Below are 26921 nucleotides of genomic sequence, written 5' to 3'. Positions count from 1 at the left end.
ATTTCCTTCCAAGAATAATTAAGAATGAATATTCTTTCACTCTGTGCATGGCCTGAGCATAAATGCACATGCTTTCAGCAGCCATTTTAGGGGTTGGTAGCTCCTCCTTACAGCCACATCCATTTTGCTCTCTTAGACACAAAGAAATGGAAAGCTGGAGAAATGAAAACAAAAAATTACCAATTGTAAAAAAAAAAAATGTTTTGCAATTGAACAAGTCATTCTCCAGGTTTAGTTACAGATACCAAAAGAATATGGGGCTCGCAATTGGTGAACTTACTGTCCGCTGCCGCCGACTTTTCTCGGCGGTCTCCCTGATTTTTGGGCAGTCTCTCCTCTGAACGAGTTTGGTGCAGTCCTCCCCGGGCCGGCAGGGAGAGAAGACCACTGGGTTCCGTCTGCTGATGTCCGCCGGCATGCACCATCGTGCAACGCCCAGAAGAGACCTCTTGCCCACCGAGCTGCCAGTTTGATCCGGGCGGTCCTCCGCTGCAGCAGGGGAAATGGCCACCGCATGGAGGCAGGTCTAACCTCAATGGTAAGTATGAAGACCTGCAACAAAAAAAAAGGTTCTTTTCTTTATTTTTTTTGCAGGGGATTTCGGTGGATGAGATCCCCTGAAGGATTTCTAATGTTGTTTTTTTATGTTTTGAAATGTTTTTATTTTATCTGTTCCCCCCCCCCCCCCCCCCACCTCCCTGAGCCCGACTCAATCCTCGGCGGTACTTTGCCGAGGATTGCATTTGCCGCCGAGAATGGGAGCTGCCGCCCGCTGCCATCCAGAATCAGCGCGTATGTTCCATTTTTGCCGCCAGGCGGTCTTTCCCAGATTTTTTCATGAAACTGCCGCCCAAAGTGCCATCAGGATCTCGGCGGTCCTTTGGACAGCACTTGGTCGGAACTTAGCTTTCACCAATTTTGGGCCCATGGACTTTTAGTCCATTGCCCTGGGCAACACAAAGCAAAAGGTATAGGTGCCTTAATAGAAATAAATGACCATCTTAACTTGAGCTGTACAGAAAAATTAGCTTGGCAGGTATGACCTTTAAGGTGCTTCACTGCAAGCAATTACTCACTGGATTCCATTCATTGTGGTCTTTGTACGTATTGAATCGGAATAGTATCAGCTGCATTTGATTATAACAGAATAATCAGAAACCTAGCCGCATTAACTTTAGCTCGCACAATTGTAATGCTACATTAATATTGCTACACAGTAGTAAAGTGCTTGAATGCTGTAGGATTGCCATGAAATGCATCATTTGTCATGACACTAGGTACACAGAAAATTCCAATTTCAATTATGAAATGTATTCGGGGATGCTGAACCAGATTTTCGTGTGGTCAGTAACAGGAAGTATTACACAGAATTAACAATACAGAAACAGGCCTTTTGGTCCAACTGGTCTTTGCCGGTGTTTATGCTCCTCATGAGCCTCACCCCACCCTACTTCATCTATCCCTATCAGCATTACTTTCTATTCCTATCTCTCTCATGTACTATCTAGCTTCCCATTAAACCTGTCCATGCTATACGCCTTAACTACTGCACGTGGCAGCAATTCTAACCACATTCTGGGTAAGTACTGAATTCCACTGATGAGTAATGATAAAATCTGTCAGCTCTGCCTTGAATCATTATAAAACGATGCTGTCCAAGAAATGTTGTGGGTTTTTTTTGGTGTCGGTGGTGATGTTTTGGAATGGATAGTTCAATGCTCATTCCCCTGTTGGGTGGGCAGGAGGAGAGGAGAAAGGAGAGCCATCGGTGACAAATCAGGCAGCACCTACCAATCCGTAAAAAAGGTCAGAAAACGATCTTGTGTACATTATTCCCACACTTCTAATGGGCTGAACACAATTTCTACAGCGATTACCTGGATCTGAAAGTCAATTAGTGTAAAGTTAAATAGTAAAGTCCCACATTTTACATTTTAAATTTTCAGTGTGTTTGCCAACTTCTAAAAGAGGCGCCACTTCTATACCTATTCATAGTATAAGAATCAACAATTATTGAATAGACAAAGGACCTCAATCAATCAAAAACAGAAAGTAAATCAGCTTTTTTTCCCAACAATGGATCATTTATATTTATAGATCCACCGATATTATTATTGGAAAGGAAAGATTCAATTCAGAATCGGAATCATTAATTAATAAGTTCATGCTTTAAAATCAGCAAAATTATTCAATAATAATAGAAAGAAAAGAACACATTCCCTGGCCAGCTATAATTCCTGCCTCTCATTTGTTACTCACTGACACGAAAATTGCATTGTAGCAACATTTAAAAGATAGTCCTTTTCCTTTTAGATTGAAGCAAACTTCATAAGATAGCTGATGGTCTAGATGCTTTATTGACAAACATCATAGTCATAACAATACATGTGGGTCAATTATAAGCAGTTCTTTAATACCCTGGGCTCTCATTTATATTGTCGGATAGACTCCGCAGCATTGGAGCAACAAATGAGCGATTATCTGCAAGCATTTGAGCTCCCAGCCCCCTCCCGCGCATTACAACAGCAGCATTTATAGTTGTCACTGGAAACACTGGCAAGCCACTCAGTTGTATAAGTCGGTTCACCACCACCTTCTTCAGGGCAATTAGGGATGGGCAATAAATGCTGGCCTTGTCGGCAACGCCCACATCCGTGGATGACTTTTTAAAAATCACCTCTATAAACAGTTCTGTCAAGTAAAGGGACCATAAAATGACCATCAGCGCGCACCAATTTACCAATAATCTCTTCTGGTCGATAACCCATTCGCAGTGCTTTCGGCCACTAATGGCAATTATTAGCACAAGACACAATACCTGCAAGTGAGTTAGTTCCTTAAATCAGTGTAGTGCACAATAACTCCCCCCAAAAATTCTTAAAGGAATCTAATGCCAAGAGTTGTACAGAAATGAACCTCAATGTCAATAAAACTGGCTTATAATGGGGCAATTATCTTCAATTATTTTGCACAGCAATACAATGACGATAGAGATTTGCTGCACTTTAACTCTGTAACATTAAGGGTACTCAATTTGGGGAGCTTTCAGAAAGATTAACTACCTCGACCAAAGAAGCCAAACTCTTCACTCCATTTAAGATTCTTCTTTCAAATCTACTTCCATTACCATCATTGGGTAACTGTTCGCTGGTGGCCCACTTGGTCCATTTTCACTCCCCTGGGTGTAAATGATATCAAATATGTATCCGTCAGCATTTAGGCCAGAAACACAGCCTGTCAGCATTAAGGAAAGGTCAGAAAGTCCAACAAAGCCGTATGATGGGCTGCAATTGAACAAGCAATGTTCACTGGCATTAGTTTCTTGTTTTTTAAATGACCAGACAGATTTAAGGTCCACCTTTACTAACCCCTATCTCTATTGATAAATGAAAGATGGAAAACCATTGAGTTCAGTCAGGAGTTCAGCTGCGTCAGCACATCTACTCCATTTATTCAGTTTCAATTCTTCATCAGCAGCTTTAGCATCAGCTTAGAATCGTTTTGCTAGTGGTTGCTGTATTTCTCAGCTTAAAAAATACTGCATACCAAAAAAGTAACCCTTGGTCCTTAAGTCTAGGTTGCATTTGTCGAGTGTGCTGATATAGATACAGGTTGCTCTGAAAATACCTAGATGCTCATATCAGTAAGTATGCCTCCAAATTCACTAACAATGTTGGAATCAATCATGAAGGATGAAATAGCAGCACATTTGGAAAGCAGTGACAGGATCAGACCAAGTCAGCATGGATTTATGAAAGGGAAATCATGCTTGACAAATCTCCTGGAGTTTTTTGAGGATGTAACTAGTAGAGTGGACAAGGGAGAACCAGTGGATGTGGTGTATTTGGACTTTCAAAAGGCTTTTGACAAGGTCCCACACAAGAGATTGGTGTGCAAAATCAAAGCACATGGTATTGGGGGTAATATACTGACATGGATAGGGAACTGGTTGGCAGACAAGAAGCAGAGAGTCGGGATAAACGGGTCCTTTTCAGAATGGCAGGCAGTTACTAGTGGGGTGCCGCAGGGCTCAGTGCTGGGACCTCAGCTCTTTACATTATACATTAACGATTTGGATGAAGGAATAGAGTATAATATCTCCAAGTTTGCAGATAACACTAAACTGGGTGGCGGTGTGAGCTGTGAGGAGGACGCTAAGAGGCTGCAGGGTGACTTGGACAGGTTAGGTGAGTGGGCAAATGCAGTATAATGTGGATAAATGTGAAGTTATCCATTTTGGGGGCAAAAACATGAAGGCAGAATATTATCTGAATGGCGGCAGACTAGGAAAAGGGGAGGTGCAATGAGACCTGGGTGTCATGGTTCATCAGTCACTGAAAGTGGGCACGCAGGTACAGAGGCGGTAAAGAAGGCAAGTGGTATGTTGGCCTTCATAACTAGGGGATTTGAATATCGAAGCAGGGAGGTCTTAATGCAGTTGTACAGGGCCTTGGTGAGGCCTCACCTGGAATATTGTGTTCAGTTTTGGTCTCCTAGTCTGAGGAAAGACGTTCTTGCTATTGAGGGAGTGCAGCGAAGGTTCACCAGACTGATTCCAGGGATGGCTGGGCTGTCATATGAGGAGAGACTGGATCAACTGGGCCTTTATTCACTGGAATTTAGAAGGATGAGAGGGGATCTCATAGAAACATATAAGATTCTGACGGGACTGGACAGGTTAGATGCGGGAAGAATGTTCCCGATGTTGGGGAAGTCCAGAACCAGGGGACATAGTCTTAGGATAAGGGGTAGGCCATTTAGGACTGAGATGAGGAGAAACTTCTTCACCCAGAGAGTTGTTAACCTGTGGAATTCCCTGCCGCAGAGAGTTGTTGATGCCAGTTCACTGGATATATTCAAGAAGGAGTTAGATATGGCTCTTACTGTTAAGGGGATCAAGGGGTATGGAGAGAAAGTAGGAAAGGGGTACTGAAGGAATGATCAGCCATGATCTTATTGAATGGCGGTGCAGGTTCGAAGGGTACTCCTGCACCTATTTTCTATGTTTTTATAATTTATACAGGGCCATAATTTGCGGCCCCTGCAGGTGCATATGAAGTGTGCATGCAGTCATAGGGGCAATGCAAGTTCCTGGTTTAGACATGCAGGGTGGAGAGCCGGGATATTTGCACAACTTCTGTCCAGCGAATGCCTGTGAAATTCTTATGCCTGGTAAAACATAATTTTTTGTTCATTCATTTAAACATTAAAACACATGTAAGGTCATTTTTAGCCCCTTTAAAACATTTAATTCATTTTTCAAAAAATATTATATCAAATGTTTAATTATATTGAATTTTAATTAATTTTAAATATGTATTTTTTATTTATTTATTGGTTGTGTTAAATGTATTTTTTATGTGTTCCCCATTCATGTTTATGGGGATTCCGTATGTATGGAATCTCTGTAAGCATGAATGGGGCTTCCCATCTTTGATTGGTTGGGCCAGTCCATGTGATCCCATGGATACTTGCGAACTGCATGCGCCCCTGGGATACGTGGGTCTCTACGCAGGTCTACACGGAAAGGCATAGGGATGCGAGTCGCCATGGATCCCGAGGCAGAAGGCAAGTGCATAGATTTTTTGCTGGTTGGAGTTATCTGCCCGTGAAAAGCCTCCGACCACAATTCCAGCCCCAATGTTTTTCTGTAGCAGTTTAAAGAATCTGGATGTTTATTTGCTTTATAGCTAAACGTAATTATCCAGAAGCCTGAAGGACTGTCCTTTCTGTGTACCTCGTTAATCAGTAATGTCACAATATAAACAAACAGTTAAATATCAAAGCGTATAATTTTCGTTGTTGGGAAATAAGAATCATTTTGTTAAAAAGAACTAACTTCTACTTTTGTTACTTGAATGCCTTTTTTTTAATTCAGTTTAGCGGTTTATTATAAACTGATTTCTTCCTTTCTTTTACAATTAGCATTATTTTTTTAATGTACACAGTAAGGTCATAAATGATATGTGCATTTATATCTTTTAAAGGTAAAGTGGAGAAATATTTGAAGCACAAGAGAGTGCGGGGATATGGAATTCATCTTAGATTACTGTAGAAAGACACAGCACAGGCATGATGGACTGAATGGCCTCCCTCTGTGTTTTGAAAGTCTATGATTCTAGATAGCACGTTATCACATCAAAACTACAATGTGCCTCGCGCAATGAATGTGTTTCGAGAGTGCAGTGTCTGTGTGTGGGCAAACACGGCAGCCATTCTGAACCAAAAACAACAGTGAGATGAATGACCAACTGCACTGTGGCAGGGGTTGATGAAGGAATGTTGGCCAAGGCACTGAAAGAATGACTTCCTCTTCTGTGAAATAGTGCCATAGGATTTTAAATGTCCATATGATCAGATATTAAAGTGGCAAATGGGACCTTTGTTGAACATCTCAACCAAAGGACAATATTTCCAACATGCAGAACTCCCTCAATAATACACTGCAGTGTTCAGCCTTGGTTATGTGTTCAAATCATGGAACAAGGCTCTAACCCACAATCTTCTGACCCATGCTGCCACATGAACTAAGTGGACACATTCTTCATATTGGTTCTATTTTATTTTGGCCTGGATTTCAGGGTCAGTGGCAAAGAAATGCCCCTCGCCGTACATCACGCCGACAGCTGCCCACAGAATGTTTGTGGGCTTTTGTGTGGCAACGTATGATAATTAGACAGCCATTTCAGCACGGCACTCTCTACAGGGTGGCGTATGTGAACAGGACGAACAGGACAAGCAACATGGTGTCTCTTCTGAAAAGGGAGGGTGAACAGCCAGTTGTCATGATGCATATAGGTACCAACGATATAGGTAAAAAAAGGGATGAGGTCCTACGAGACGTATTTAAGGAGCTAGGAGCTAAATTAAAAAGTAGGACCTCAAAAGTAGTAATCTCAGGATTGCTACCAGTGCCACGTGCTATTCAGAGTAGGAATCACAGGAAAGTTCAGATGAATATGTGGCTTGAGGAGTGGTGCAGCAGGGAGGGATTCAAATTCCTGGGAATTTGGAACCGGTTCTGGGGGGGGTGGGACCAGTACAAACCGGACGGTCTGCACCTGGGCAGGACCGGAACCAATGTCCTCGGGGGAGTGTTTGCTAGTGCTGTTGGGGAGGAGTTAAACTAATATGGCAGGGGGCTGGGAACCTGTGCAGGGAGACAGAGGGAAATAAAATGGAGTCAGACGCAAAATATAGAAAGGAGAATAGTAACAGTGGAGGGCAGAGAAACCCAAGGCAAAAAACAAAAAGGGCCACATTACTGCAGAATTCTAAAGGGGCAAAATGTGTTAGAAAGACAAGCCTGAAGGCTCTGTGCCTCAATGCGAGGAGTATTCGGAATAAGGTGGATGAATTAACTGCGCAGATAGCAGTTAACGGATACAATGTAATTGGCATCACGGAGACATGGCTCCAGGGGGACCAAGGCTGGGAACTCAACATCCAAGGGTATTCAACATTTACGAAGGATAAACAGAAATGAAAAGGAGGCGGGTTGGCATTGCTGGTTAAGGAGGAAGTTAATGCAATAGTAAGAAAGGACATTAGCTTGGATGATGTGGAATCGGTATGGGTGGAACTGCGGAATACCAAGGGGCAGAAAACACTCGTGGGAGTTGTGTATAGACCACCAAACAGTAGTAGTAAGGTTGGGAACAGCATCAAACAAGAAATTAGGGGTGCATGCAATAAAGATACAGCAGTTATCATGGGTGACTTTAATCTACATATTGATTGGGCTAACCAAACTGGTAGCAATGCGGTGGAGGAGGATTTCCTGGAGTGTATTAGGGATGATGTCGAGAAACCAATCAGGGAGCTGGCTATCCTAGACTGGGTGATGTGTAATGAGAAAGGACTAATTAGCAATCTTGTTGTGTGAGACCCCTTGGGGAAGAGTGACCATAATATGGTAGAATTCTTTATTAGGATGGAGAGTGACACAGTTAATACAGAAACTGGGTCCTGAACTTAAGGAAAGGTAACTTCGATGGTTTGAGGCGTGAATTGGCTAGAATAGACTGGCAAATGATAATTAAAGGGTTGACGGTGTATAGGCAATGGCAAACATTTAAAGATCACATGAACTTCAACAATTGTACATCCCTGTCAGGAATAAAAAATAAAACAGGGAAGGTGGCTAAACCGTGGCTAACAAGGGAAATTAAGGACAGTGTTAAATCCAAGGAAGAGGCATATAAATTGGCCAGAAAAAGCAGCAAACCTGAGGACTGGGAGAAATTTAGAATTCAGCAGAGGAGGACAAAGGGTTTAATTAAGAGGGGGAAAATAGAATACGAGAAGAAGCTTGCCGGGAACGTAAAAACTGACTGCAAAAGCTTCTATAGATATGTGAAGAGAAAAAGATTAGTGAAGACAAATGTAGGTCCCTTGCAGTCGGAATCAGGTGAATTTATAATGGGGAACAAAGAAATGGCAGACCAATTGAACAAATACTTTGGTTCTGTCTTCACGAAGAAAGACACGAATAACTTTTCGGAAGTACTAGGGAACCGAGGGTCTAGTGAGAAGGAGGAACTGAAGAATATCCTTATTAAGCGGGAAATTGTGTTAGGGAAATTGATGGGATTGAAGGCCGATAAATCCCCGGGGCCTGATAGTCTGCATCCCAGAGTACTTAAGGAAGTGGCCCTAGAAATAGTGGATGTGTAGTTGTCTCTGCACCTGGTTACAAACTCACACGAGGCATGTATATATCAGACACGGTCACTCTGTGACCTTCACTTTATTCCCAGGTTCAAGGAGTGCTGACCCTGGGTGGGACCTCCCCTTTTATACCTGGAAACCCAGGTGAGGAGTGTCTCCAACAAGCTCACCTCCTGTGGTCAGGGTATGCATTTCAAGGGTACAGAAACAGTGTGCATGAGTTACAGTTACATAACTATTGTCATTGCAAGATGGTGAAATACATGACAGGATGCATTGATGATCATTTTCCAACTGATCCCGAATCGACTCGGGATCAGTTCCTATGGACTGGAGGGTAGCTAATGTAACACCACTTTTTAAAAAAGGAGGGAGAGAGAAAGCGGGTAATTATAAACCAGTTAGCCTGACATCAGTGGTGGGGAAAATGTTGGAATCAATTATTAAGGATGAAATAGCAGCGCATTTGGAAAGCAGTGACAGAATCAGTCCAAGTCAGCATGGATTTATGAAGGGGAAATCATGCTTGACCAATCTTCTGGAATTTTTTGAGGATGTAACTAATAGAGTGGACAAGGGAAAACCAGTGAATGTGGTGTATTTGGAATTTCAAAAGGCTTTTGACAAGGTCCCACACAAGAGATTGGTGTGCAAAGTCAAAGCACATGGTATTGGGGGTAATATACTGACGTGGATCGGGAACTGGTTGGCAGACAGGAAGCAGAGAGTCAGGATAAAGGGGTCCTTTTCAGAATGGCAGGCAGTGACTAGTGGAGTGCCGCAGGACTCAGTGCTGGGACCCCAGCAATTTACAATATACATCAATGATTTGGATGAAGGAATTGAGTGTAATATCTCCAAGTTTGCAGATGACTCTAAGCTGGGTGGCGATGTGAGCTGTGAGGAGGACGCTAAGAGGCTGCAGGGTGACTTGGACAGGTTAGGTGAGTGGGCAAATGCATGGCAGATGCAGTGTAATGTGGATAAATGTGAGGATATCCACTTTGGGGGCAAAAACGCAAAGACAGAATATTATCTGAATGGTGGCAGATTAGGAAAATTGGAGGTGCAACGAGACCTGGGTGTCATGGTTCATCAGTCATTGAAAGTAGGCATACAGGTACAGCAGGTGGTAAAGAAGGCAAATGGTATGTTGGTCTTCATAGCTAGGGGATTTGAGTATAGCAGCAGGGAGGTCTTACTGCAGTTGTACAGGGCCTTGGTGAGGCCTCACCTGGAATATTGTGTTCAGTTTTGGTCTCCTAATCTGAGGAAGGACGTTCTTGCTATTGAGGGAGTGCAGCGAAGGTTCACCAGACTAATTCCCGGGATGGCTGGACTGACATATAAGGAGAGACTGGATCAGCTGGGCCTTTATACATTGGAGTTTAGAAGGATGAGACGGGATCTCATAGAAACATACAAGATTCTGACGGGACGGGACAGGTTAGATACGGGTAGATTGATCTCGATGTTGGGGAAGTCCAGAACCAGGGGACACAGTCTTAGGATAATGGGTAGGCCATTTAGGACTGAGATGAGGAGAAACTTCTTCTCCAGAGTTGTTAACCTGTGGAATTCCCTATCGCAGAGAGATGTTGATGCTAATTCATTGGATATATTCAAGAGGGAGTTAGATATTGCTCTTACAGCTAAGGGGATCAAGGGGTATGGAGAGAAAGCAGGAAAGGGGTACTGAGGGAATGATCAGCCATGATCTTATTGAATGGTGGTGCAGGCTCGAAGGGCCGAATGGCCTACTCCTGCACCTATTCTCTATGTTTCAACCAATCAAGGATCCTCCGTCTGGTACGCAGAGTCTAAAACAGGATGCATAAATTAGAATATTTAAATCCACGCAAAATCATGTACAGAACACAAAATGAAGAGAGGGAAAGGAAGATGGAAATAAAAGAATGAGAGATAAAAGAAACAGAAAGAAAAAATTTTGGAAGTTTTATGTTAATTTTACATTTTTTTGAAACAATTTCTGAAGGATTGAGAGTCCACACTTGTAAAAGCAAATTTTCAGTGCCAGAGAGGTTGTTTGGCAATAATTAAGAGTCATCACACCGTTAAAAATTCACTTATACTTGAATGCACCAGCCCTAACTTTTTCTGGCGTGTTTAGTGGGTATCTAATGGGTAAGTACAGCAAATTCACGCTCTTCATGTGTTTCAGTGATGAGTCTCTCAGCAAGGTATAGCAAAGTTTGTGGAGAGGAAGGCACATTGGACAGCAACTTCCTGATGTCCCCATTTAACTGTGCAGGAGTGGAGGCCAGACATTGCTGTCCAATTTACTCCATAATAACCGTGAACACTGATAACCTCATCGCTATTCCTGTTGCAAGATCCGGATTATTATGTTTTCGTACTTAATATATGTAACACAATTAAATGGCAATCACAAACATCTAGATAGGTATGATATGTTACAAAGGAGTCAACAAGGGTTAATGGGAGGAAGGTCATATTTAATACATTTTCCGAAGCTCTTCAAGGTAATGGCAGACTTTGTGACACCAGAAATACTGTGGATCTGATATATTTAGATCTCAGCAAATCTTTTGACACGGTGCCACACAAGCATTTAGTCCACACACCAAAGGCAGACATAGAACTATAGAAAATAGGTGCAGGAGCAGGCCATTCGGCCCTTCGAGCCTGCACCACCATTCAATATGATCATGGCTGATCATGTACTTCAGTACCCCATTCCTGCTTTCTCTCCATACCACTTGATCCCTTTAGCCATAAGGGCCACATCTAACTCCCTTTTGAATATATCTAATGAACTGGCCTCAACAACTTTCTGTGGTAGAGAATTCCACATGCTCACAACTCTCTGAGTGAAGAAGTTTCTCCTCATCTCGGTCCTAAATGACTTACACCTTATCCTTAGACTGTGACCCCTGGTTCTGGACTTCCCCAACATCGGGAACATTCTTCCTGCATCTAACCTGTCCAATCCCATCAGGATGCAAGCTTGTAAGTTGGGTGGATAATTGACTAGACCAGAGAAAGCAAAGGGTAGTTGGGAATGGAGCTGCATTGGCATTGTAAAGAGTCTCGAGTATGGTGCCACAGTGATCAATGCTGGGGCCATTGATGGCAGCAGGAAGAAAGCTGTCGAGGTTTTCAGATTACATCCAATTTGGGAGGGGCAGTACAAGCATAGTGACCAAATACAATGGGACCTATTTGGTTTTGAGTGGCATAATGGACAAATGCAAAGGAAGCAGAGTAAATTAACAATGGAAACATAAACTGAATGGTTCCATACTACAGGACACGACAGGAGAGCTGGATCTGGGGTAGCTCATTTTACGGCAGCAGTAAGGAAATAGAATTCAATGGAGCGTGATTTCGGGCAGGGCGTAAAAGGGGTATCTGACCCGGGCGGGTTCGGTCAAGATCAGGGCTTTTGTTGCAGGAAGAGGTTTCTGTGAAACGTGTGTTAACTTATTGGCCACCAGGGAACGATCACACTGCTGCAGGCGATACCCATTAAAGCACAATATTTTAAATCATTATATTTTTCGACAATTTACATAATTTTAGTGAAACAAAGATAAAAGTGAATAAATGTGTAGCACCAAACCTAGTCAGCAGCGCAATAATGCAATGTTACTGTTGCCGTCCCCTTTTTGTTAAAGACTGGAAGTCACACCACTTAAATTGGGCATTTTGGTGGTCAATAAAATTTCGCAGCAGATAAGCTGCTCAGAAGCAGTTTTTTTTTCTCTGTAAAACTGTGCTTCATTGCTCCTTTTGTACTAGACAGCTCTTGATTTAGATTGTATATGTATCGCACTCAGTGTCGAACTTCTGAGGGTGTGGCTTGACTGAACATTATTAATCATCCGGTGATCTTTGTATACTCGAGGTGATTTGGGATTGCGATAAGTAAAACTATTACAATAAAAGTCAAGTGGTTTTTAAAATATAAATGGTCTGAGTGAAATCGAGTAATTACCAAAAGTCAAACAATGACCGACCCCCTTTCATCTTCTTTAATATGTTGATATAGGCTTGAAAGGGCAAAGAGACGGGATGCTGAAACTTTATCAATCATATAACTTAAACAAATTATGTACTTCCTGTACAAATCTACTGTATCAGCAGGAATCCTTTTGCTGCTTAACTATATCACTAAATTAGTTAATGGCATCATTAATTATATCAGATTCTGCGCATCATAAATCATGTCCTTGAAAATTGCTCAATTTCCATTTGAAATACTTCCCAGCACCAAATTGTACTGAATTTGATAAGTGTGCTGATGACTGATCTCTGGTTTTATTAGAAAATTACTGAATATGATGCACCTCAATTAAGTCACAGAGTATGTAATGTGTTCCATTGCACAATTAATCCTTTGGATCCCAGTTAACAAAGCAATGATGTTTTAGGTCATACAGTACTAGGAAGGCATGACCTAACAGAAATGAAATATCTCTCAGAGTTTTTGAAGTGCACAGTTTTACAAGTGGTCACTAAGTTTCCCACCAGTGAACACTTAAAAATTAGACGCATTGAAATCCCACTAACAGAAGCCAGCGGTGAAAGAGTAGAAAGGATAATTTTATCCAAGATAAATAAAGCATAACATTGTGCTTCAAAATGCTGTCACTAAACTAAGGGTAATATGCCAAGACTCTAGCAGTAAAAGGATTGGGATTTTTTTCCCTTCTATTTGATGATTGTTTGGAAGAGTTTACAAAGTAACATTTGATTTTAAGTCAGGCTTGCTTCTAATCCCTCTATCTGTATCGCTAACTGACAGCAGCAACAGCCCCTCCTCTACAGAAGGAGAATTTGGTGAAGTGTTTCAGAAACAAGGATCAAGACTGACCCTTCAGTCTGGTGTTAGACACAAACACACACTGACCCATCAGTCTGGTGTTCTTCAACGTCGAGTTGAAGTTTAAGAGTATTCTGATCTCTGGCGTAGTCACAAAGATCTGTTATTTACTTGTAAAAGTCCGATTCACCCATCAATTGCTCTACTGATTGCCTGGGGTTAAACAGCAACTTTAGTCCTCAAGCACTTTTTGTGCAGGTCTGCATTCGCCTTTTAATAATTTTTAATAAAACATTACCCTATACCGCTGTTAGAAAATGGGCATATTTGAACCCAAGTTTTACAGAAGAAGTCAGCAATTTTATTTGGGGTAGGCACTTGCCAGAAATCCCCACAGGCAGTTACCTCTGTAAAACAATTGCATGAATGAATGCTCAGATCTGGGGAAGTGCCACTGAACATGTACTGGGTTAAAGGAGTTGCTATATCAGCAAGGCTTTCTGTTGCTTTTATTTCTTTCTAATGTCAGCAGAGCAATGGTTCAAACAAGTAGCCCTATTGCTTAGCAATATGAAAGACCAATTGCCACCTTAGCAACTCAGTAATATCAAACTGCAACAATACAAAATAAAGGGGGAAGGTATCTCATGGGCAGCAGTGTGCTGTACTTTGCATATGCTTTAAGTGTACATAAATTTAGCGTGTTGAAAATTTTATATGTCAAACAATTCCAGTTTAACAAGGATTGAACATTAACAAGGATAGTTATAACATTGATATTATACTTCAGGATAACACAATCGCATTTGTAATTTGTAACATGAACAAACTAGGATTGACCAATTCAAAATGCCAAAACTACTACCTCAATCATTTCAGGAGTGCAAAAACGACTGTTATGATTCAGGTTCTCTCAACATACTTTTTCTCATGACTGGTACAAAGGACCACCTCCATAGCCAGGGCCATGCTTGCTTGCTTCACATGGCTTTCTGAATGAAAGAAAGACTTACATTTATATACTGCCTTTCATGACCTCAGGATGTTACAATGTGCTTTACAGCCAATGAAGTACTTTTGAAGTGACTATTGTAATGTAGGAAATGCAGCAGCCAAATTGTGCACAGCAAGGTCCCACACACAGCATTGAGATAATGACCAGATAATCTGTTTTAGTGATGTTGATTGAGGGGTAAATATTGGCCAGGACACCGGGGATAACTCCCCATACTCTTCTTTGAAATAGTGCCATGGGATCTTTTACATCCACCTGAGAAAGAGCAGAATGTTTTAATGTCTCATCTGAAAGACGGCACCTCCAACAGTGCAGTACTCCCTCAGCACTGCCTAGTGTCAGCCTAGATTTTTGTGCTCAAGTCTCTGGAGTGGGACTTGAACGCACAACCTTCTGACTCAGAGGCAAGATTGCTACCAAATGAATCACTGTTGGTCTTCTGCATGCAGCAATCTTGGGTATAGCACATCTGGGGTAAACAATTAATCCCTATATTGCTGGTAGTGGGTCTGAACCTGTGCGACTGACGGACATGTAACATTCTGGGACTGGAGGACCAATTTTCCTCTCCGGGCCCCCAATGGAGGCGTGACAGGTTCAGCTCGCTGTAAAAGCACTACAGGTGTGAAGTGAGCAGTGCCTGCAATTTACTTGACCCAAGCCCTTGTGCTCTCTATGTAGGCCCAACCTCTGCAAGAGCCTTGCATTGATAACAGAGAGGCCGAGGAGTGAAGCCACAGGTTTGGAGCTACATTTCTAGCCACCGGCATTGGGAATTTATGGCCATCACAGGAGAGCATTCTCCACCATTTTGTTACCATGGCAGTCTCTGTCCATTTAATCCCCGCTGCCTGCCTGTTCTGTGTATCATTTCATACTCTTACTCCCCATAATCTCCGTTTTGGGAGATTTAACATTTTGGCCAAAAGCCAACTCAAAATCTTTTGATCGATTCCTGAACTAGCTACCTGGAATCAGATTAGACAAAATGTTAATGTGGAAAAGTTCATCTATCTATGTACAAGACCGAAGATGTCTCGTGGATAAAAGAGGTCTCTCCGGGACAACACAAAGCGTGAGTGAAAAAAATAATAAATCCGACTGAAATATACTTCATGCCAAATACTCACCGAGGATCGGTTCCAAGTGTTCTGTGGCAGAAATTACCCACACTTGTACTGACCTTGAATGTTGTTTTAATCAAGAAAGCTAAATAATCGGCAATTAGATAAATTTATTATCTTTGACAACTGTTTTGCCACTGAATATATTCGAGATCATGTAACTAATTTTGTACAAAGCAAAGATTGCTTGCTGCGTTACTCCCTTTTTCTGGAACCTGAACCATGTCAAAAAGCCAAATAACACAAGTGTAAATGAAACATCATGTCATGAACTGCTTCAGAGTGTTCCTAATTACTCTCATAAAAGATTTGACTTCTCTCAGTTTTGGCGACTCTTGATTTCTTGCATCTTTCTTCAGGGTAGAAGAGTTGGGTGATCTAGAGGTGAGCTTTTTTCATGACTGCCACTGGCATTTGTTGTAGTGCTATGTGCCCATGAGGAATATTTAGCCAACGATAGAAATATATATGCAATCTTTATAGCTCCCCTTCTTTTCTACCAGTTGTCTCCCTTCCCCTCCTCCTCCAAAAGTGTTGCCTGCTGCCTGGGGTACAGCCGGCAAGCACTGGTCACCATCTGGTACCTTGTCCAAGTGTCTATTTTTCATGTGCAAGTCTCAACCATCAGTGTTCGAAGGCTATTGAATGATGGGGGCTTTCACAGCTGATGTTGACTTTCAAACCTGAAGAGAATGTAATGAGGGTGAAAACTCAGCCACACGTCTCAAACATGAGGTGCAACACAATTAGATGGGGATGCAAGGCAATTCTCGGCTCCTGGAAGCTTTGACTTGCCATATACCCTTCATTTATTCTCTTTGATACAAAATATACCAGTAAACAAAGTCATAAAATATGTATGTCTGAGGAAAAAAAGTTATTGAGTTGGAAGATTTCTGGATATTTGTTAAAGGTAGTTATTTAGGTTTAGATACAGCAAAACTGCAGAAAGCAGCAGAGATTTATTTATTCGTTAACAAAAATAGATCCTTATTTCAAAAAGAAACCTACTCCTCCTGAAAAGGGAAGCAATTTATTCAAGTAATGGAGAGAAGATCGCACTATAGGTAGTCTAAAAATAAAGTGCTGTCGTCTCTTTGATTCATTGCCTTTTCCATTAATGTCTAGGAGAGATATCAGTCAACAGATTACATTATCTAGAAATCGTTTCTTTTGATATTTGCTACTAAACACAGAATCTGGCAAGCCAATATAATCAGAGGACAGCTTATCACAGACAGTTAAGAACGCAGGGTTGATGTTTGACTGCAGTTATTCCCATTCCACGGAACTCCATTAGTTCTGGCAAAAGTCTCTGTCTATCCTGATGGCATCTTGGATTCCTTTGATCAATCAAAGCACTGCGTCACATTATAGTACTGGATAGAAGAGCACAGGACTGCACAAGAACCCTATCACACTCAGTTTAAAGCTCCAGTGTTTCTGCATTTGCATCTAATCCCGCGTGGCCCTAGCACTGCCATGAAATGGGAATGTTTCAACATATTTTGTATTTGATTCTTGTGGAAATTGCCTAGCAATTGTATAACCCTTTCAAGGTTGCAGCTTTTATATGTACATATTTTTTGTCCTCGGCCTTTAATCTACATTGCTCTTTTGAAGCAGACATACTTGACTACTATCAAACGATAGGCTAAAGTTGTTTTTAATAGTTTCCACTGCTAATTTGGATATCAGAAATCCATAGATATAATTTTGAGGAAGTAAAAAAAAATAATCAATCTTGCTTTGAGTTTAGGTTTACAAATGCATCACAATAAAAAAGAGATTACTGTTTCAGATTTTGCCAATTATATACTTTTTTACAATGTGCCTGTTTTGTATTGGTTTTTCATTGGTCCATTTACTGGACCTCTGGTTTTGTCTGAAGATTTTTATTATTAGCTGTGGTGGGTTTTGAAGTCCATAAAACTCTGTTGGTTCATCACTGTTGAAGAAATTGCACAGAGTTGATACACTACAGATGGTTTCTGGTCTGACAGGTTATATGCTCAAAATAAGCATAACATCTCTCGCTCCAAAAAAAGCAGTTGAATACCAATGCTTTCTTAACAAAAATCCTGTCTTGTCTGCTGCCAATCCTCTTTCTTTATTCTCTGCGTTTTCAACAGTCTATTTCAGTTTGCTATTCTCATCCAAAATGTTCTCTTCTTCCTTGTTGGTTTGCATCTGTATTTCTCCCAACATCAAGTTAACTTTCACCTCTTGCTTCTTCCCTGAAGCCTGATTGTCAGTCTTGTCCATCTTTGGTGGGCCCTTACCTTGATATGGTCAATCTTCCCTCTGACCCTGCGACTTTTCTTTGCAAACACCTCCTTGCAAAATTCTTTGCTGCTTATCATCTTGTTCACGTTGTGGGTTCATTGAGTTCTACACGAGCCGGGGTCATGCTCTCTTCTCCATAGTAGAACAGAAAGAAAAGGAATAATTTGCATTTACTGTCTTTGATATTCACAGGGCATCCCAAAGTGGTTCACAACTCTTTTTTTTAAGTATAGTCACTGTTATGTAGGCAAATGCAGAAGCCAATTAACCAGAAACACACAACGTCCTCCAAACAGCAATCTGATAAATGACCAGTTAATTTGTTTTTGGTTGTGTTGGCTGAGAGATAAATGTTGGCCTGGACACGGGAATAACGCCTCTGCTTATTGAATAGTGCTATGGTATCTTGCTCATTCACTGCTGAAACCCTCATCACGTTTTCGTTACCTCTAGACTTGACAATTCCAACGCATCCCACATTCTAGACTACAGAAACTTAAGGGCATCCAAAACTTGGCTGCCTATGTCCCAACTCGCACCAAAGTTCCGTTCATCCATCACCCCTTTGCTCGATGGCCTACATTGGCTCTCAGTTAAGCAGTTTTAAAATTTTTAAATTCTCACCCTTGTTTTAAAATCCCTGTCTCTGTAATCTCATCCAGCCTCACAACCCACCCCCGCCCCCCCGACCTCCCCGCCCCACGAATTATCTATGCTCCTCTAATTCTGCTCTCTTGAGCATCCCTGATTATAATCACACAACCATTGGTGGCCGTGCCTTCTATTACTGAAGCCCCAAGCTCTGGAATTCCCTCCCCAAACCTCTCTACCTCTCTTTCCTCTTTTAAGACGCTCCTTAAAACCTACCTCTTTGACCAAGCTTTTGGTCATCTGTTCTAATTTCTCCTTATGTGGATCGGTGTCAAACTTTTTGTCTTATAACAGTGCTTTGCAGGACCTTGGGATGTTTTACTACGTTAAAGGTGCTATATAAATACAAGTTGTTGTTGTTGTTTTATACCCACCTCAATAGGCCTTTGCAAGACGGTGCCTCTGACAATGTAGCATTCCTTTATTACTGCATTGAAGTGATCGACTAGATAATGTGCTCACGTCCCTGGAGTGGGGCTTGAACCCATGACCTGCTGGCTCAGTAATGGGAGTACGACCTGAGTGAAGGGGGCAACCCCAGAAACTCAGCAGCGAAGCATAAACAAGCATTGCAGCACAATTTATCCCACCTTCAACTGGTTTATATATTTCCAAAAATCATACCTGCAATTTGCATGCACCTTTATTTGTAATATTTAATCTGAATGCTAAATATATACACCTTTGGAATGAATTTCCTCTCAGCAATATGAGAATACTTAAATGAGAGTATATTTTTTTCTCCAGAAGATAAAACGGAGCTAATTAGAAAGCACATGCAATACCCTGGCTAATAGTTTCTGAATCACCTGTTAATTAACCAAATTGCCACACAGTTAGTGTAAGACGTGTGTGGAAGGTCATTTCAGCTGTGAAGAGGGCACACTTGAACAAACGTGAAGCAAAGAGGGAGACCATGAAATTCTGCTTTACTAATAAAATAGGAAGAGTATTAGGAATGATGTGAATAAATGGCATAATGCCCTTTTTGGGGCAAGCAGCAAGCAAACAGCATTGCACAAAGGGTGAGTGTAAGTGACTCCCAGCCACCCTACATAGCATGAGTGTAGGACAGTTCATTCTGAAAAAATGCCCCAAGGTATGTAACGAGAATCACTGTCAATTATCTTACATTGTTAGTTAAGGGTATCCTAAGAGGCTTCAGGTATAAGACACATTTGAACATAAGAACATAAGAAATAGGAGCAGGAGTAGGCCATTTGGCCCCTCGAGCCTGTTCCGCCATTTAATAAGATCATGGCTGATCTGATCTTGGGCACAGCTCCACTTCCCTGCCCGCTCCCCATAACCCTTCACTCCCTTATTGTTCCAAAATTGGTCTGTCTCCGCCTTAAATACATTCAATGACCCAGTTTCCTCATCTCAGTTCTAAATGGGTGACCCCTTATTCTGAAACTATGTTTAAACATTTCCACAGAAGAGTTATGTTTACCCAAATTTACCCAGCAACATGTTTGAACTAAAGTGTAAAAGAGAGGTAATGAGAACATTTCAGAAATATTACAACCGGCTAGGAAAAGGAAATATGCAAAGTTGCAGGCAAGTAAAATTTACAGCAAAAAACTATAAAAATGTAGTCACACTTCTCTTTGAAGATCACCTAACAAGATACTTGAAATTTCGTTCAATTGCCTAGCAACCTATACACTATAAAAGTTCCTAAAATGCAATACATACTATTCTTGGCGGAAGTAAACAGCACGCGAGCAGTAGTGGATAAATAAAACCTCTTGTGGACACTAATGGAAATCTTAGATTCATAGGCCTTACAAAGCCTGAGGAACACAAAAGCTTGTGAAGAAAAAAAACATTGCTGGTTTTTACAGTGATATTTGCGTATATTTGTGCTGGATACAACATTCACCAGGTTAAAAGCAATGCTTATGCTCCACCATGAAGCATAGGCTACAAAGACAGTATAGCAGCATAACAATGCTTGTTAGCTCATCATGTGCCTTGTTTAACAGAAGAGTCACAAGCGAAGGAAGGGAAATCCAGTCTTGGGGACTGCAACATTTGCACCTGCAATACCCGCACCACTGGAAGGAGGCCGCTCTGTGGAGGGTATTAATGTGTTTGAGGAGGAGGGATACTGAGTCATGGATCCTAAGAGAGAAAGGGACAAACATAAAGGTTGAAGGACGACCGATTGTTGCTAAGTTGAGATCAGCCTTGGCAATAGACTAGCCAAACTGCTTTTGTGATTCCACAGCGCATTGAACCACTTATGAAGTGGCAGGTTGTGTCAGCTGTGGCTCAGTGAATAACACCCTCTTGCCTCCGAGTCAGAAGGTTGTGGGTTCAAGTCCCACTCCAGAAACTTGAGCACAAAAAAAAAATCTAGGTTGACACTCCAGCACAGTGCTGAGGGAGTGCTGCACTGTCAGAGGTGCCGTCATTAAACCGAGGCTCCATCTGCTCTCTTGAATTAAACGTAAAAGATCCCATAGCACTACTTCGAAGAGCAGGGGAGTTATTCCCGGTGTCCTGGCCAATATTTATCCTTCAATCAACATAACAAAAACAAGCTATCTGGTCATTATCACATTGTTGTTTGTGGGAGCTGGCTGTGCACAAATTGGCTGCCACTTTTCCTACATTACAACAGTGACTGCACTCCAAAGGTACTTCATTGGGTGTCAAGTGCTTTGAGACATCCAATGGTCATGAAAGGCGCTCTATAAATGCAATTCTTTCTTTATACATTGCAAGCGTGGACAATGATCCAGTCACTTGTCTCATTGCATTAGAGGGAGCAGCGTGCAGCGGCTCGGCCCGGCCCGGAAATCGCCGTGGTCCCAGCCTCCAAGACCATCAGCAGACTGGGGCCATCAGAGGGAGCAGCGTGCGGTGGCATACCACTGCAGGAGGGTGAAGACTACGAAGTCAGGTCGCTGATTGCAGTGAGGGCAGGCACAGCAGGTGAGGCGAAGGAACGGCAAGAGTTTCTAAAAGGAAATGAGCAGGGCCCAGGAAAGGCATGAATCTGGGGCCCAGAAGAGACGACGGGCCAGGGGCAGCGCGGGCCAGCCCACACTGCGAAATGTGTGCGCACTAGGTCCGTGCAGCAGAGCTGGTCTCCAGTCATTTTCGGTAATCCTTGCCACTGGACCAAGACCTAGCTCTGTCAAACCTGTGTGTTGGCTGGTGTGCAACGGCCACCACGTGTTAAAAAAATCCAAGCACTGGTATCTTCCACCCTTCAGAATGTAGTTCGGGATATGGAATATTAGGTCCTTCATTGAAACACCTGTGAACTCATTCCTTTTTGACGTGGAAGCAAGTCATCCTCGCTTCGAGGGACCGCCTATGATGATGATGCAGAAGATTGGTGCTGGGTATTGTGCAAACTCTACCATACAATCGGAGCGATGGTTGTCTGCTCTTCAAACAATCAGAGAGCAGCAATCCTCAGTGGCATCTGCAGCGGAGACCTCTGGGATTCAGATCCCCAACACATCGTGAGTATCTCTCAAGAATTATCCAGAATCCATTTCACAATTAGCACCAGTCTGAACATGCTTAAAAACACAGTTGTTGCAACATCTGGAAGGAATTCAGAGAAGTGTGATACCTCATATTGCATTGGCAGAAAAGTTTTGGTATAAGATTTTAATGGTCTGCATTACAACGAAGAATCAGAGGAATGTGAAGAGCTAGATATTATTTCTTAATTCAGAGCATGTGTAAATGAATAAAATAACGTAATCCTGTTTCAATTTTTACTGTATTGCTCAAATAGTACTGTACTTTTCAAAACATCAAACCAGGAATATGAAATATTTTTGCAAAAATAGATCAGGTTCAGAAACAAAAATAGATTTGGAACTTGCTGGGTAAGCCATTGGATTTAAATCAGCACCAATATATACTCACATTTCAATTTAAAAAAAAACTAAGATCCAAGTTTAATTATTGTTGCTATTTTACCTTGTTAGACATTCTAAGTGTGCCCTTACTGTGCGTGACTTTAAATGTTTGAATTGTGTCTTTTGGACCAAGAATTTGAAGCACTTGGTCAGATCCGAAGGTAGATTGTTCATTAGCTCGAACCAAACGGAATGATTCAGCGAGCGTAACATTAGTTTAATGCACCGTGTTCGTTTCTTTCAAAAAATATTTTTACAGAATTTTCAAAATGTGCTTACCTCAGATTTTTCTAAAATTAGTTTTGGAATTTTTACTTTTCACATTCTACATCTGATTCAAAACATTGTTCTTGCATACCGGTTTTATAAGCCTGTTTTACTTGGGCAGGGGAGAGAGAAACCCAGTTTGGGTTATAGTGGATTCAACTCAACAACATACTCTTGCGAAAGACATTTTATATTTTGACTGCTTTCCTTATAATTTATTATTGTTTGAAGGATTTTCTTTAATCAAAGAGCCTTAAAAACAGTAGTTTGGAAGTACACGCTACAGTGGGATAGCTGCATTTAACAGACCATTATTGAACAGAAATGAATACAATATTAATAAAGTATTTACATTTAAAAGTACCGATGGCATTCTGATGCTATCCCAAAGGACTTTACAACCAACAAATTACTTTTTGATGCACTCAGTCTCTCTCAGTTATTAACAGGATTATAAAATAATTGTTTTCTTCCCTTTACTGCCCACAGAGCATTTGCAAATCTTGCTGAAGCTGCTGTGAATGTAACACTGTGCTAGGAAGGCTTTTCCAACTTCCAAATTGTAATTCATTTGCTTCATGGGTTCTTTTCTTAAGAATTCATAGCAACACATTGCTACTAAGAACTAGTTGATTTAGTAACAAAAGATTTAACAATCACATTACACATTACCAGTTCATCCACCAGACTCAATCACCTGCCTCATTGTGGATCCCCTGAACCCAACTGGCTGGGGTTTTATTGAGTCTTGTGAACATCAAGTAACTGGCTAAGCCACTCACAACTCAACAGCTCAATAAACCTGTGAGCATTCTCACAGGCGCATACATTACACAAATCTCCTTTGATCTGCTGTGATCCAAGCCCGGCAGGCTGACTGATTTACCCAGAGAATAGTGGATCTATGGAACCGGTTTCTGGCTTGTGCGGTAAGCGCTGATTTACGGAATGTCTTCAAACGCAAGCTGGACCTGTTTCTAGATGGAGTGGTGATCACCTCAAAAAAAGAGTTAGGTACCTTGTAACGTTGATCCCTCGAAGTCTCCCTGATAAAATGCAACATCCCCACTGACACTTGGGAGTCCCTGGCTCAAGACCGCCCTAAGTGGAGGAACTGCATCCGAGAGGGCGCTGAGCACCTCGAGTCACAACGCCGAGAGCATGCAGAAACCAAGCGCAAACAGCGGAAAGAGCGTGCGGCAAACCAGTCCCACCCACCCCTTCCCTCAACGACGATCTGTCCCACCTGTGACAGAGTCTGTGACTCTCGTATTGGACTGTTCAGCCACCAAAGAACTCACTTCAGAAGTGGAAGCAAGTCTTCCTCGATTCTGAGGGACTGCCTATGATGATGATGCTGAACGTTGATCAGGGTCAGGGTGGTCTCCTGAACTAGTTTCAAATGCCAAGAAGGCTTGGAGAGGAGATTTGCAGCACTTTTTCCTCAAAGTGGCTTTTATCTGTTTTTTTGCCTGTCCCAGGCGAGCATGTGGCACTGGGTTGGTGGGGAGCATATGTATTGTGATGCACAAGGCATCAAAACTGTGTGCGACAGACTGGAGGGACCAGCAGATCTTTTCCAACCCGTCATTTTTTGTTTGATCTTATGTTCGACCATGATCCAAGCTCATCATCAAAGTGCTTTAGACATTGTCTTGTGACCCAGCACAAACATTAGTTGGCATCAGTGGCACAAAGAAAACCTGAAACGCCATCACTCAGAATTTTTAGAAAATGTCTTAAACTCTATAAAACTCTGGAAACCATTAATCTTTTTATTTTTGATGGCTTTTTTGCACCACTTATGCCTCAACAAGTTCATAAATTTTCTGCCTGATTGTCATGCAACTCCATTACAATACAATTCCAACCGAACCTGCCTGGTGGGAAACTGATAGGAACAAAATACCGCTCGTACTACATCCCACCCAATTGTATTTTCAATTCCAGTCAGAAAGAAGGCTTTCATTTATATAGTGCCTTTCACATCTCAACGTGCTTTACAGCCAATTAACTACTTGTGAAGTGTTGTCACTGTTGTAATGTAGGAAACAGGGCAGCCAATTTGTGCACAGCAAGTTCCCACAAACAGCAATGTGATAATGACCAGATAATCTGTTTTTGTTATGTTGATTGAGAGATAAATAATGGCCTGGACACTGGGAATAACTCCCCTGCTCTTCTTTTAAATAGTGCCATAGGATCTTTTAGGTCCACCCGAGAGAGCAGACTTGTTCAACGTCTCATCCGAAAGACGGCACCTTCGACAGTGCAGCACTCCCTCAGTACTGCACTGGAGCGCGAGTCTAGTTTTTAGTGCTCAAGTCTCCGGAGTCAATGGAAAGTTAACTCGGACGGGGTGCAAAGCAATCAGCCGCTCTGTTCCTGCTGGTGGGTTGGGTTAAAATTACTCCCATGTAGTGTAGTTCCACAGGAGAGAGATGCAAACTACACCTTTGCACGATACATCTTCTCTCTTGTAAACAGAATGTGTCATTTGAGGCTGAAAATCCCAAAAACCAGTTGAAGGATCCTTGTCTACTTGGTTATCAAATCGCATGGGTTGTCATGGTACACTCTGGGGTTTTGATAGATGTCAGCAATAGTTAGGTACATTAAAGAACCACCAGTAGACATAGGTAGAATAATGGATGCCTGTGAAAGTGTTCAGATTGTAATGGATAAGGAAAAAGCTAAATTTAAAGTTGTCAAGAAATGGAAAATTTCTAAATAATAAATTTCAAAATGATCAAATCTACTAATGGCTTTCCCAAGTAGACTTCTCATAAGTCCCATTGCACAATTATTAGATGATGAGAAACAAGGGAGTAAAAGCTTTAGAGCCAGGAACTAGTAGTGGAGAATGTAACGAGCCTGATTGCTCTTGGCACTGGATGGTCCCAGGCTAGTTTGCTTTGGTCTCTGGGAAGCCCCCCTCACCCACCCACACCCACACCACCATTGCTGGAAAACTAATAGGCTGATTATTATGAAGGGCGCCATCTAGGAAACAGCCATTGGCTAACTTGGCAGATACATGGCTGCTGTTTCTGGGAGAAGCCCAGAGATAATTAAGGATACAATGGCAAAATGTGCCTCTTTCTTTTCTATTTCAGCTATGGGACAGAGCCCAGGATTTTGCTAATGCAGCTTTCGGCAGCCCATTGATTGTGTATGGCCCCCTCAGCCTTGGGGCCAGATGGAAAATGGGCACGTGTAATCCTGGGTTTTTGTGTAGCTTCCCTAACAATGCAGTGTGCCTGCCAGTAACTTTAAGATGTACAGTGCCTGAGTCAAAATACCTTGCTTAACAGGAAGCAAAGCAGAGCCTGTCGAAACAATCTTCGTTACATGCATTGTCGAGACTGTTTCCAGCATGGTGTACTGGACCTGCAGTGTGCTATATTGGACCTGCAGTGTGGTGTATTAGTCCTGCAGTTGGTGTATTGAACCTGCAGTGTGGTGTATTGGACCTGCAGTGTGGTATAGTGGTATATTCGGCCTGCAGTGTGGTATATTTTACCTACAGTGTGGTATATTCGGCCTGCAGTGTGGTATATTTCACCTGCAGTGTGGTATATTAGTCCTGCAGTGTGGTATGTTAGTCCTGCAGTGTGGTATGTTAGTCCTGCAGTGTGGTATGTTAGTCCTGCAGTGTGGTATATTAGTCCTGCAGTGTGGTATGTTAGTCCTGCAGTGTGGTATGTTCGTCCTGCAGTGTGGTATGTTAGACCTGCAGTGTGGTATATTGGACCTGCAGTGTCGTGTATTGGACCTGCAGTGTAGTACGTGGCCTTGGTGTTCTAAATAATAACCTGCTTTTCTTGTATCTCAAAAAATTCCTTTGATTTGATCCACTTTGTCCAGTACTCCATTCAAACTTCAGAATGCTATCTATAATCAACATCACTAAAACAGATGATTTGGTCATTATCACATTGCTGTTTGTGGGAGCTTGCTGTGCACAAATTGGCAGCCATGTTTCCTATATTACAACAGTGACTACACTTCAAATGAATACTTCATTGGCTGTAAAGCGCTTTGAGACGTCCGGTGAACGTGAAAGGCGCTATATAAATGCAAGTCTTACTTTTCTTTCTATATTATTGATATAGGTATGCCTGTCAAAGGGTTCAGAGTATAATTGAACATAAGAACATAAGAATTAGGAACAGGAGTAGACTATCTAGCCCCTCGAGCCTGCTCTGCCA

The 26921-nt window shown here is 41.9% G+C and overlaps 1 protein-coding gene across 1 annotated transcript in view; it reads right to left on the bottom strand.

Moving 5' to 3' along the window:
* LOC139226223 (elastin-like) overlaps positions 1-17979 on the bottom strand; it is a 113562-nt gene extending 95583 nt beyond the window's left edge. The window contains exons 1-2 of the mRNA XM_070856847.1: positions 17899-17979; positions 13883-13996 (exon numbers count right to left, since the gene is read on the bottom strand). Coding sequence (XP_070712948.1) covers positions 13883-13996; positions 17899-17979 — 195 coding nt within the window. The remainder of the gene's footprint in view (positions 1-13882; positions 13997-17898) is intronic.
* Between the last annotated feature and the right edge of the window lie 8942 nt (positions 17980-26921).

Source organism: Pristiophorus japonicus, chromosome 16 (assembly GCF_044704955.1).
Source record: "Pristiophorus japonicus isolate sPriJap1 chromosome 16, sPriJap1.hap1, whole genome shotgun sequence".
NCBI lineage: Eukaryota > Metazoa > Chordata > Chondrichthyes > Pristiophoridae > Pristiophorus > Pristiophorus japonicus.
Note: the sequence above shows the minus strand (reverse complement) of the source record. Positions and strands in the feature narration are given on the sequence as shown.